The sequence below is a fragment of the Lycorma delicatula genome, chromosome 4 (genome assembly GCF_047948215.1).
Source record: "Lycorma delicatula isolate Av1 chromosome 4, ASM4794821v1, whole genome shotgun sequence".
Taxonomy (NCBI): domain Eukaryota; kingdom Metazoa; phylum Arthropoda; class Insecta; order Hemiptera; family Fulgoridae; genus Lycorma; species Lycorma delicatula.
Window position 1 is genome coordinate 192847394 of NC_134458.1, and position 12209 is coordinate 192859602.

General features: G+C 42.1%; 1 protein-coding gene across 1 annotated transcript in view; it reads left to right on the forward strand.

Annotated features, from left to right (window-relative positions):
* The window catches only part of Grasp65 (Golgi reassembly-stacking protein 2), a 68995-nt gene that overhangs the window by 258 nt on the left and 56528 nt on the right, over nucleotides 1-12209 (forward strand). Inside the window, exon 2 of the mRNA XM_075364925.1 lies at nucleotides 11742-11822. Within this exon, the coding sequence (XP_075221040.1) occupies nucleotides 11742-11822 (81 nt within the window). The remainder of the gene's footprint in view (nucleotides 1-11741; nucleotides 11823-12209) is intronic.

Here is a 12209-nt window from a genome sequence, read left to right on the forward strand (position 1 = left end):
GACCTATGTAATTGCAGTAATTATTATTTTAAAGCGAAAATATTATTACGTCGGTCGTAACATTTTGTAGTCTTTCTTGTTTTGTGTATGTTTTCCATTATTCGGGTTTGTGAATTAATGTAGAAGATGTATGACTGTGTTCTGCCAGCAGGTATAAAAGTAGTGTTACTAATAGGAATATATTTTTACCTTTTTTGTTGTTTATATTCCCATAAATTAAATTAATAATAAAAGCCTCTTAAAGAAAATAATTAATCCGTAGATGTAAACCTATAGTGATTTATACTTCTCTTATTCTCTTAGATTCCAACAATAAGATGTTAATCACTCAAATATCATATAAATTATGTATCAATTTTCTTTTTTATAATTTTGCGTTTATTGTTATTTATTTATTTATTGATTGATATTTATGGAACTTTTTGTGATTGTTCAGTGATCATTTTATAATCAGTTTGAAAATATAACAATCCAGTTTGTATTTTTTGTGACCATAACCAATATAGACCATATCTTTGAACTGAATATTAGGTGAGAGATTTATTAGATTATTTACGGGAGGGGGAGGCGTATATATAATAATTCAAAAGATAAACTGTTGTATGTTAGATTTTAATTTTGCATAAGATACATTGTGAATTTGATGAAAACAGAGGCAGAGGTATACTAAGAAATTAAATGGCAGGGATATAATGAAAATGTAGTTGGGAGAAGTGGCAGTAATATCATTGTTATGGATAAGTATCCTCTTATATGTTTTGAAATTTAATATATTACGAGGAGGTATATCAAATACAAACAGTAATTTTTTTTTAATGAATTTATTTCATCATTTCACTATATATTCTTCTGCATGATCTACATACTCGTTTCAATGATTTGGAAGCTTGAATATTGCTTGTTCATAAAGATTTTGAGGACGAGTTGTCATCCAGCTCCTCAACATCTTCATTGTTTTCAAATCATTCCCCTCCAAATAATTTTTTCAATGGTGCAAACAAAAAATAGGTACAGGGGAACAAATTGGACTGTAAGGAGAGTGGTTGAGGGTTCCCCAGTGCATTTTTTCAAATTTATTCCTTGTCAAAATCGCAGTGTGCGGCCTGGCATTGTCATGAAGAAGGATCCCAACAAAAGAAGAGGGCTGCCCATCAGAGATGGCCATCACCCTTTTTTTGTTTTAGTAGGCAGCTTTTGTTGACTGTAGCAGCTGGCAAAGCCCCGCATTCACCAATCATTGATTGTGGAGAGAATCAATGAGTAAAACTACCCTCAAGTAAAAAAAAATCATTGCAAGAACTTTTCTGGCTGACAGATGGGTTTTGACCTTCATTGGGCAGCCCTCATCTTTCTGTCGCTACTCCTTACTCGTCATTTTTGACAATGGAGTGTAATGATGGACCCATGTCTGATTGCATGTAATGATGTACTCTAAAAAATCATCCCGTTCTTGCTGAAATCAATTCAGAAGCCAACCTGACCTGTTTTTGATTTTCGGTCAGTAGCCTCAGAACCCATTGAGCACTAATTTTTTAAAGTCAAGATGATAAGTGATAATGGAATGAGCATCTCCATAGCTGATACCACTTATACTTCAATTTCTTCAACAGTGATCCGGCAATCATGTTCGATAATCTCTCAAATGGCACGTATGTTGTCAGCTGTGAGACTTGACCTTGGATGTTGATCATGACATTCATTTTCTACACTTTCCCACCCGCCCTTAAAATTGTCTGGCGCATGTATACACTCGTTTCTGGGACAGTGTAGCATCCCCAAACTATACCAATTTCCACGGGTTTACCATCTTCATTAGTTAAAAACTTTATGATTATACGTTGTGCAACAGATGACAAAACCTCTTGCTCACTTATGGCTGTACTGATGAAACAGAGCAGAGGAGCTAACCAAGCTGGTTTCCCCCTTTCCTACTCACTGAACATTAATCCCCCCCACACTGTGCTAGCCAGCTCAGAACTGCTGGCTTCATAGAATAGCAAAATTACCATTTAAATTTGATATACCTCATAAAACAGTAGGTTGGGTAGAATTAAGCTGTATCTTAGTTATTTTAATGTTCTTATTTATATAACATTTTAATCTCAGTACTGTGACCTGATAACTGATACTCACTATCAGGAACTTGGGTTTCTGTAGCTGCAGTTAAAAGCTGCAGTATAAAAGCCAGCTAATTATTATTCATATTTAATGTAGTTTATGGATTTATATTACGCAAACAATTTGGATTAAGGACCTGGATCTTCTGCCTAATACAGTTGTCAGGGTGGTGCCTAATATGGTTGTCGGCTGCCTAATACGGTTGGGCTGAGTCGGAGGCGTTTTTAGAGACATACAACAGCTGTGTTGAAGAGGCAGTTTTTCCTGGCTGATGGAAGGATCAGCGGTTGGTGCTAGTTCCTAAACTGGGGAGGGAATTTGCACTTCCTTCCTCATACCTGCTGCTGGTAATCGATGCGTTAGCGAAGGTGCTGAAGCATATGCTCCAGCAGAGGATAGTTAGTGTACTGGAAGAGCAGGGTGGGCTCTCTGCAAATCAGTATGGATTTTTCAGGGATAAGTTCGCTCTTGATGCTGTGGTTGCTGTCTGTGATTTGGTGGGGAGAGTGTTTAGGAGAGGTGACAGTAGGATCTTCATCCTAGTCACATTGGACATACAAAGCGTGTTTAATTGCATCTGCCACTCAGCAAAATGGGATCACTAGAGGACGTATGTGTCCCTTCTTACCTGTGACAGTTGGTGCAAAAAATTACCTCATCAGATGTCTGATGATCTTTAGACTGCATGATTGGTATTTTGAGAAGAATCTCGATAGAGGGGTGCCACAGGGGTCGGTTCTTGGATTGACCCTCTGACTCATTTGTTATAATGGAGTGAGTGTTTCAGGTTCTCCCACAGTTAGTTATATTATTTGGCTACGCTGATGATATAGCGTTGCTAATTGAGGCGAAAACAAGGTCTGAGGCTGTGGGCAAGGTAACTTGAATCGTATACAAGGATTAGTGAGTGGATAGGTGGGGTAGGATTGGAGTTGGCTCCTGAAAAGATGGAGATGGTGGTGATCTTTGCTGCCAGGAGGAGGCCAACTTTATGTCTGATCCTTGATAGCAGAGAAATTGTGTCCTAGGCGGCCATAAATGCTTGAAAGTCTGGGTTGATTTCAGACTAAGGTTTAGTACTCAGGTACTCCGGGCTTGTGGAAGGTGGAAAAAACAAAGAGGCTTATTGCTAGCCTACTCCCATATACAAGAGGGCCCACCCAACAAAGGATGAAACTGCTTACTGGTGTGGTGTATGATGCTGAGTTGTGGACAGCCATTGTTAGATTTGCTAAGTACAGGGGTAAATTGGAATCCATCCACAGGAGATGTTGCAACAGAGTAGCGGCCGCCTGTAGGATGGTGTCCAGGGAGACAGTTAAGGTGATTGTTGGATTCCCGCCTGTAGACTTAATGTAATGCGGTGCAGCAGAACTAGGGAACTGAGGACACTCCTGTTAGAGGAAAGGAAGTGCTCTCTTGAATAACTAGAAGAAGAGATCGCACAAACATGGCAGGAGCGGTGGGACCGGGCCACAAAGGATAGGTGGACCCATCGTCTTATTGGAGACATCAAGGGGTGGTGCTAGAGGACCCATGGCACACTGAATTTTGAGTTAACACAATTCCTAGTGGGTCATGGGGGATTCAGGTCTTATTTGTACAAATTCGGGCTCGACCTGTCTGAAAATTGCCTGAAGTGCGATCCCCCCCCCCCCCCACGCCAACATGTATTCTTTCTGTGTCCGCGATTCGCCATAGAACATAGAGGGATGCTGGGAAATCTGAGATGTAAGCACATGTGTTGACTTGAGCATACCCTATGGATCCTATTACAAGGTGAGGCACACTGGAAGACTATGGAAAGATTTGTCAGGACAGTCATGAGAGGAAGCTGCATTTATATGAAGAGTCCGGCAGCGGAGAATGGCACTGGAGGGCACAGAGGCGGACAGGTTCTCGGCTTAGTGCCTAAAGGGTCCCCTGTCTGTGTAGGGGTCGTTTGGGTGCGATGAGGTCGGGGACACTCTGTTTGTGCACCTGATGGTGGCCACTGGTAAGTGGTATGACAGATTTCTGTCTTGACTACTGTGTGGGTGTTGTGGATGTGAGAAGCTTTATCCTGTTTCCTGCATGGTTCATGTGTGATATGTTGTCGGTTTGTGTATTTGATTATGTGTTGATACCAATGGTGTTGTTTGTGTGGTGTGTGACATCCTGTTGGTTAGTTATATCTGTGTGTGCAGGCAATTCCCCCTTCCTGATCAAATGCTTTATAAGCAGTGTACCAGGAAGGGTGGAGCCAGGGGTGGAGGTTTAGTCGGTAGTGCGCAGGTATACATATGCCCTTGGTTATAACTGGTGGAACCTGTTAGCGAGCCTGACACTGCTTATGTGCTCGTAAATGGGGTTCCAGCTCTGAAAAAAATAGAAAGCCTGGAAATTTCAGAGCTCTCCATTCATTACATATCTACATAATGTAATTGGAGAGGGAATATTGAGATGGGACTATAATATTGAAACAGTAACAGAGCAGGCTCAGCTTGAGGATAAAGACTACACATTATGGTTTGAGCCTACCTCCGGTAGGTTGTTGAACGCTGAAAGGGATAGTTTTAAAAAGTCATTTTGTTGGATTCTGATGATGTGATAGTATCTACAACCAGTGTAATTGATTTTGGGCTACTTAATTTTTTTAGTGAAGCAAGGTTAGTGCTATTGTAAGCACTATTGTGGGAACCAGATCTCATTAATGAGAAATTGTAGAATAACCAATGATGGCCACAAGTACATAAAAGGGTGTTTGGTTCTGTGAAGTGTACCTGGTGCCAAGGAAGCAGGCTTTGTGATTTGAAATTTATTTATCATCGATTACTGGTCTATTTTGATGAACTTTATCTATTTAGAACCAGTCCTTTTATTTTAATATATTATTTTGCATCATATGTGTTTAATTATTTACGTTATGTATTATAATCTTTATTTTTCCTTACATTTTTTTTCTTTGATCCACGTATTAATTTTTATTTTCATCAATATATATCTTACAATGTTTTTTTAGTATGTGGTATGTTCTCTGGGACATATTCGTCGAACTTCAGGAGCTATTCAGGATATCAAAATGAGTAAAAAAGTTCATATTGACATAAGCCCGATTTTGCTTTCTTTTCCTTTTGGATACAATTTTGTGATTTTCAACAAAAAAATTATTTCTCTGGAATGGATTAACCTATATTAATAAAATTTAGAGACTAGTGTCTTGTTCTACAAAATAGAAAATTTTGAAAATGTCGCCTTCAAAAACTTCAAAGTGGATATCTTAATTTTTTAATATTCAATATATTTGTAATTATTTGTTTGATCAAATTTTTTCTTATTACAAACTTTATTAAGCATTTTATTTTAACAAAATGATACTTCATTTGTAAAAATTTATTGATAAAGAATCGAGTTATTGCAGACAATTAACCCAGCAGTATACATGCACCGTAATGTAAGCTGATAATTTTTTTGCCTGATATAATTTCCTCCATTAATTGTAATAAAAATTGTTAATAATAAATAATAATAGTAAATTAATAATCTCAGGAATGTTTAACCTGAGACTGTACAAGACTAACGCTTCATTTAGAATGAGGATGATATGTAAATACATATCATCCTCATTCATCGTCTGAATTAGTACCTTACTGTGGTTCCGAAGGCTAAACAGAAAAACAGAGTGGTTTTCTACCAGAGATGTTAGTAGAATCTCCTCCTGTAAAACACTGTGACAACTGAGACTGAATCTTAAGTGGACTTCCTTGGAGCCGTTCCCTCAACAGGATTATCTTTAAAAGAAAAAAAATATTTTATTCATAAAATTCATTGGTACTGTAATGAAGATTGCAGGAATATATTATTCCTATAAAATAGGTAATAAATAAAATAATAGATAAAATTAGGTATATTGTTTGATTGGAATCTCTCCAGCCACCACCCCATTTGGTCACCCTAAAGCATAATATCGAATGTCTGTGCCACAAACAGTCTGAGCCTCGAAACAGTTTAGCAACCAGTGTCCTAAATAGCTCCTAGAGCTTACCTAACAGTGTGAGCGGACTAATCGCGTTATCATACAACACTGGCTTATGTGTCCCAATGCTCTGTCATGTATTTACTAAAATGGGTAAGCGCACCCCGTCAACTACTAAAAATATATGACATCCATAAATTAAAATTTGCTTCGTCTAGACAGCAATTCGCTGCCACGCCTAGGTCGCTGAATGCTAGCAAGTACCTGTCCATCATATTAAAGCACTTGGACCCGCAATTGGCTGGTGGTCAGTCATATATCTGTAGGTTCGATTTCAACAGCAGTGCAGTAGGAGTCTTTCCCTTAAGTAAAGTACTGATGTCGGTTGTACATAGCAACCGTATCAAGGAACTCCCTCCTACACGATCCGACAATGCGGCTCTCGCCATATTGACTCGCCGCTTGTGAGTGGCCAATTTTCCCCTTGACCTCTAAGTTCCAGAGTGGTCAGGTCTCTGGCCCCCCAAGAGCAGGGCAGTCAAACATCAGGTGTTCATTTGACAGGACCTTCCCGCAGACAAACAACTCATCAGCTGCCATGCGGAACTGAAACAGACATTGCTTCAAATTAACAAGGTTGGTAAGAACCTGGGAACCCGTTGCCCTTAAAAACGAACTTGAGGCATATCATCCCCCTAGATCCCGTATAAACTTGTACAGGAATTTTCCCTTAGTTATGGTGTCCCATTCCAGCTGCCATCTTTCCATCGTGAGGTTCTGCAGGCGGGAGATGGGCAACTGAACGAAATTTAGATCCAGTACATTGTGATCACCGTTCCGTTTCGGCATGCCCGGCTCGAAACCGCATCCCAAATACCTCGGCCTCTTCGCAATCTCCACATAGTTGCCTAAACTGTCACCACTAAATCGATTGGGAAAGCCTTTCCCAATACGATGGTAGCCTCGTAAGAGGTTGTTTTAAAAACACCAGTGCATATAATTAAGGCTCTGCGTTGGGCATTCCTTAAATTTTGAAGAAATGCTGTATTCATATCCAACCTATGCGCCCAAACGGGGGCCGCGCAAGAGGTTATGCTTTCGAAGACAGCTCGGTACACCATGTACATTTGACGGCCCGACAACCCATAGTCTTCCCGAGCAATCCTCCTAAGTTTGTGCATCACTGAGACGGCGTCCGCCGCTACTTACCTAATGTGGTTGCTGAACAACGATTCATCTAACAAAACACCTAGGCACCTATGAACTCTAATTCGGCTGATTACACAGCCTTTATATTTAGTATCGGGGTTATGACTGTACAATATTTGTCTGCACCCTTGAGAAGCATAAATTTCGTCTTGGGCATAAAAATCTTAAATTTTGAATGTACATCCAGCCCTCTGCGGTTGACAAGGCCGCCTGCGGTCGGTCTTCTAGCTGTAATCGTGAATTACCACGAACTAAAAGGAAACAGTCATCGGCGAAAAACTGGTCTGCGATTCCTTCTGGAAATGTCACTCCCAGAAATCCGTCTATCAACATGTTCCACAGCAGGGACCGAGAACGGAACCCTGCGGGCTTCCCCTGGTAACGGATTTTTCCATAACTAGGAGGAAAAACATCCTTAAACAGAGACGTGCGGTTAGACAAATAGTCACGGACCACGGCCTACAGGGCTACGGGAACATTGCGGCTTTCCAACTCATAGACGACAGAACTCCAACACAAAGAAGGAAATGCTGCCTCTATGTCTATAAAAATTGCCAATACATATTTACATTTGGCGCTTTCCACATCGGCAAGAGCATTTAAGATGCAATCCTCGGTGCCAACCTCTTTCGTGAAGCCATATTGGCCTTGATTTAGAAAACAGTTCACTTCAATACTTTCCCAGAACCGTTCCACAACCAGCCTTTCAAGCAACTTGCCGATTACTGGAAAGAGGCTGATGGGTCGATAACTGCCGACCTCAATAGGATCCTTTCTTGGTTTTAAGAGCACCCTTACCAAAGCCACTTTCCAACAAATCGGGAAGTAGCCTCAACAGTCACTCCGAGAACAGCCTGCCAAGCGGCTCTCTTATGACTGGCAGCAGATGGAAGAAAATATCCGAGTCAAGTTGGTCAATCCCTGGTGCCATTGTCAGTGCCATTCGTGATACCACTCGGTTTATACGGTCAACGGAATCTACTGCCCATCCGCCAGGGATGGGCATAACCGCCGTGCTAACGCCCACCCTTGCTTCACCCTTCGGAGCATCTGGAAAAAGAGTATCCAGGAACGCCTGGTAAGTCGCCACAGATGTTAAAGTGTGGTCACGTCGACCATACCCGCATCGAACACAGGACAGCACGAGCAATGGCTTTGGCCGGTAACATGATTACGAGAGCTGTAATCTGGGCTGCGCTGCAACTCGCGCATGTTCTTGCCAAAACTTGAGTTTGGCTTCCTTGATGGCATAAACATACTCATTATGGGTGCGCCGGTAGATCCGCAGACCCTCAGCGCGCACGTCATCAACGATAATCCCCGTTAGGCTGCGACGCTGGTATCTTCTCCTACCGAATCTAACCCTTGCACGCAGCACGCTAAGGTCAGGGGACAACCACGTTTTCCCAGGTTTCCGTCTGCGTTTAACAGACGGGGCTCCGGAAGCAGCGGTCATGACGACTCCTGGCACTGATTAGCGGACTGGCCACTACGTAAGGGTCCGTTCATTGGCCGAGGCCGCCGTAGGACCCTATTGCAGCCAGTCTTGATGGCCCGGCCGAATTGCTCAGCCATCAAATCCACCTCCTCCGTGTGCTCCATGCGCCATTCCAACCCCTGTAAGGCAGCCGCACACTCGCCGCAGCCTGTGTTGATCCAGGCCCCTTAGGTTATAGCGTCCCGAATCTGGAGCTCTTGGACCGCTATCGTAAGCGATCTCATAGGTTATAAGCCTATGATCACTCGCACTGGCCTTGGGCCAGATAATCCAACTACTTGTACACCCAAGCAAATCGCCCGTCACCAAGATGACATCGATGTAACTTTCCCCCACTTCGGAAGGGAAAGTCGGCGGTTGTTCTGCCTTGTTAAGAAAGTAGAGGTTCCTGACTTCAACGAACTGTGCGAGACCAGCGCCTCTGGTGTTAGTGAGTGGTGAACCGCAGGCGGAAGACTTGGCTTTAGCGTCCAGAGCAATTAGCACTCTGATATCCGGGGGACCGTCCACAATCCGCCCCAACTTCGCCAACAAGTCATCGATACTCCATCCAAGCTGGAAGTATCCCGACACCTGTACAACATCGAACATACCCCTCGTGACTCGCACGACGGTGAACTGCTCGTTAGAAAACTGAGCCATTCAGAAGACACCCAACGAGACCGAGGCGACCACGATCGCAGAGAAGCTGTAGGCGTTCAAGAACCAAGTGGTAACTGTTTTTCAATCTACTGCGATAAACAATAATGTCGTCTAGGTAGACCAGGCAGTGGCGGAGGGGTCCACTGAGAACGTCCTGCATTAGATGCTGGAATGTGCTAGGTGCATTTTTCAAGGCGAACGGCATGACTCGGAACTGGTATCGGCCGCCATCTAGAACTGAAAAGGCTGTAAAACGTTTGGTTGATTTCTCCAAGGATATCTGCCAATAGCCACTTTTAAGGTCGATTGTCGAGAAGACGCGGGCACTTCCCAAGCCTTTAATAGTCTCATAGATGAGTGGCAGTGGTGAGTCCACGTCTTCCGTGATGTCGTTCAGGCGCCGGAAGTCTACACAAAATCGTGGTGAAGAGTCCTTCTTAACAATGACTACTAGTTGTAGGGCAATGGCGACGGCTCTATCACCTCTTGCCTTTGCATCTCTTCCAGTTGTTTTTTAATAGTCCGTTTTTTTTCTTCGCTGTACCGGTACATCGGTAAGCGAAACGGCCGGCATCCTTCCCGAAGTCGGATCCCATGCACTGCTGACCGAGTTGATTGCAAGGGAGTGCTGGAAAGTACTCCCTGCTCCCGCTTCAGAACCGTCTCCAATCTTGTCTTTACCTCAGGGGTGCTGTACTTTTCACTGCCGACCAGTCCAGTCTCGATGCCGCAAGTTCTGGTCGATCGTGCCAAAAAACGGTTTTGCGGGTTTCTCCATCTAGCTGAAGGCAGCCACGATTGTAATCCAACACGGCCTGTTTCTTCTCAGCCAGTCGTTTCCCAAGATGATTTCATCCCGAAGCCCCGGAACTAGCAAAAGCGTTGTGGAAATTTTCGTGTGCCGCAGAGAAGCTCTATTTGCACCATTCCCGTGGTACGGCAGGAAGTAGAATTCATTGCCAGATCTATCTTGATGTCTGTGTTTGAATTGGTTTGCCACGGTAACAGCTTAGCTCTTCCAAAGCTGAAGTTGGCCGCAGAATCTATGCTCGCTTTCGTGAGTCGTCCTGCTACTTTGACGGTGATTCTAGGGATGTCTGAGCCTAGTTGATTGAGGGTCCTGGTTGTCTGCACAGCCGCGACCCTTACCCGTTTCTCTGCTGCAACTTCCTTATTGGGCAGTCCCTGTGGAAATGGCGCTCCGGACAGTAATGTCTCCATGGGGCCAAGTTGCTTCTACGTCCAGTTGCCTTGTCATTTCTTCTAGCCACAGAAGTATCCGGTTAAAGCTCACCTACTCTATCCAGCGAACTCCGCTCAGAACTAACCCGGATTTTGTGAGTACTATTTAACTTATTGTAGCTTGGATCTCCTGTTCGTCTTCTTCAATGATGATCGTCGGCAGGTCGTCTTTATCATGGATGGTTGCCGCTTGCAGCGAAAGTCGAATCTGGGGTCTGAGCTGATACAGCAATATTGGTAGGAAGGCAACTTCACTACCAGGAGCTAGTCGGTGAATGAGTTTCCTCTTCTGCAACAGGAAAAGCTCCACCTATTCATTAGCTACTTGCATTTTGTCCATAAAGTTGAGACTGGAGCTTGGCAGTAGTCTGCGGACGGTTATATTGATGCCGAAATCGGTCGATGAACTTGGATCAATCGAGTTGTAGGTCTCTGTATTGTCTGGCCCTGGATAGAGCCTCTCCTTTCAGCTGCTGTTCGGCGTACTTGGGAGATTGCTCAACAGGCACTCTCTGTTCTTGTAGCTGAGTTTGTAGACGAGAGAGGAACAGTTCTGGGTCCTCATGTGGTAGACCACTGAAGGTTGTCATTGTCACTGGCGGAAATGTTGCAGATGCCTGCAATGAGGCAGTCAATGTTGTTGGGCGCCTTGTTTGTTGGTCTGACAGCTAACATGTGGTCGGCAGAGGTGTGGCTATGTCCATCCTTCTCGTCCAGACGATCTTGGTCCCAAAAATGTATATATATTTTTTTGTGATTATTTAACAATATGAATAATAATATATTGGGATATATTCTTTAATACCAGAAATTTTGAAAATCTGTTCCTGTAAGTGTGAAATACAGTTCCTGTTTGTTGATAGATGAACGTTGTTACAAGTGATGAATGAAATTACAAACTGTTATTGTATCAATTTATTGTTTAAGCCTATTGTAATTTTTATGTGCTAAGTTGTATAGCAATATTAATTCTTTTTTTTAATGAAAATGATAACTTTATTTCCCTTTACATTACAAACTGATGTACATTTTTAAAAAGAATTAAATTTTTTAAATTTTCATCTGTTTTATATACAGGTTCAAGATTCTTCACCAGGCCAAGCTGCTGGATTAGAAGCATTTTTTGATTTTATTGTTGCTGTGGGAAATACAAGATTAGTAAGTATTTAGTTGATTAATGTTTGGTTAGAATGTAGCCAATTTTTAGTTTCAAAATGTTTTTTATCTATCTTCAAGCTGTTTTTTTTAAAAATACTCTTGCATTTATGTAAAGTTAATAAAAGATGTGAAGTTTAAAATTAAAAACATTTTGAGACATGGTAATAAAAGAATTTTTCATTTATGTTTTTATGATTTATGTTGTTAAAATAATATAGTTGTAAGAAATGGGAATGTAAGTGTAAGTTCTCATGAAATTTTGAGATGCTTTTGACCCCCATATGTCTGTGAATTTTTTAATTTATCAATTCTCTATGATTAATTATTCAATTATTTTTAAGGTGGAGGATAACCCCTTAAGAATTAAGACATGAAATATTGCTGTAC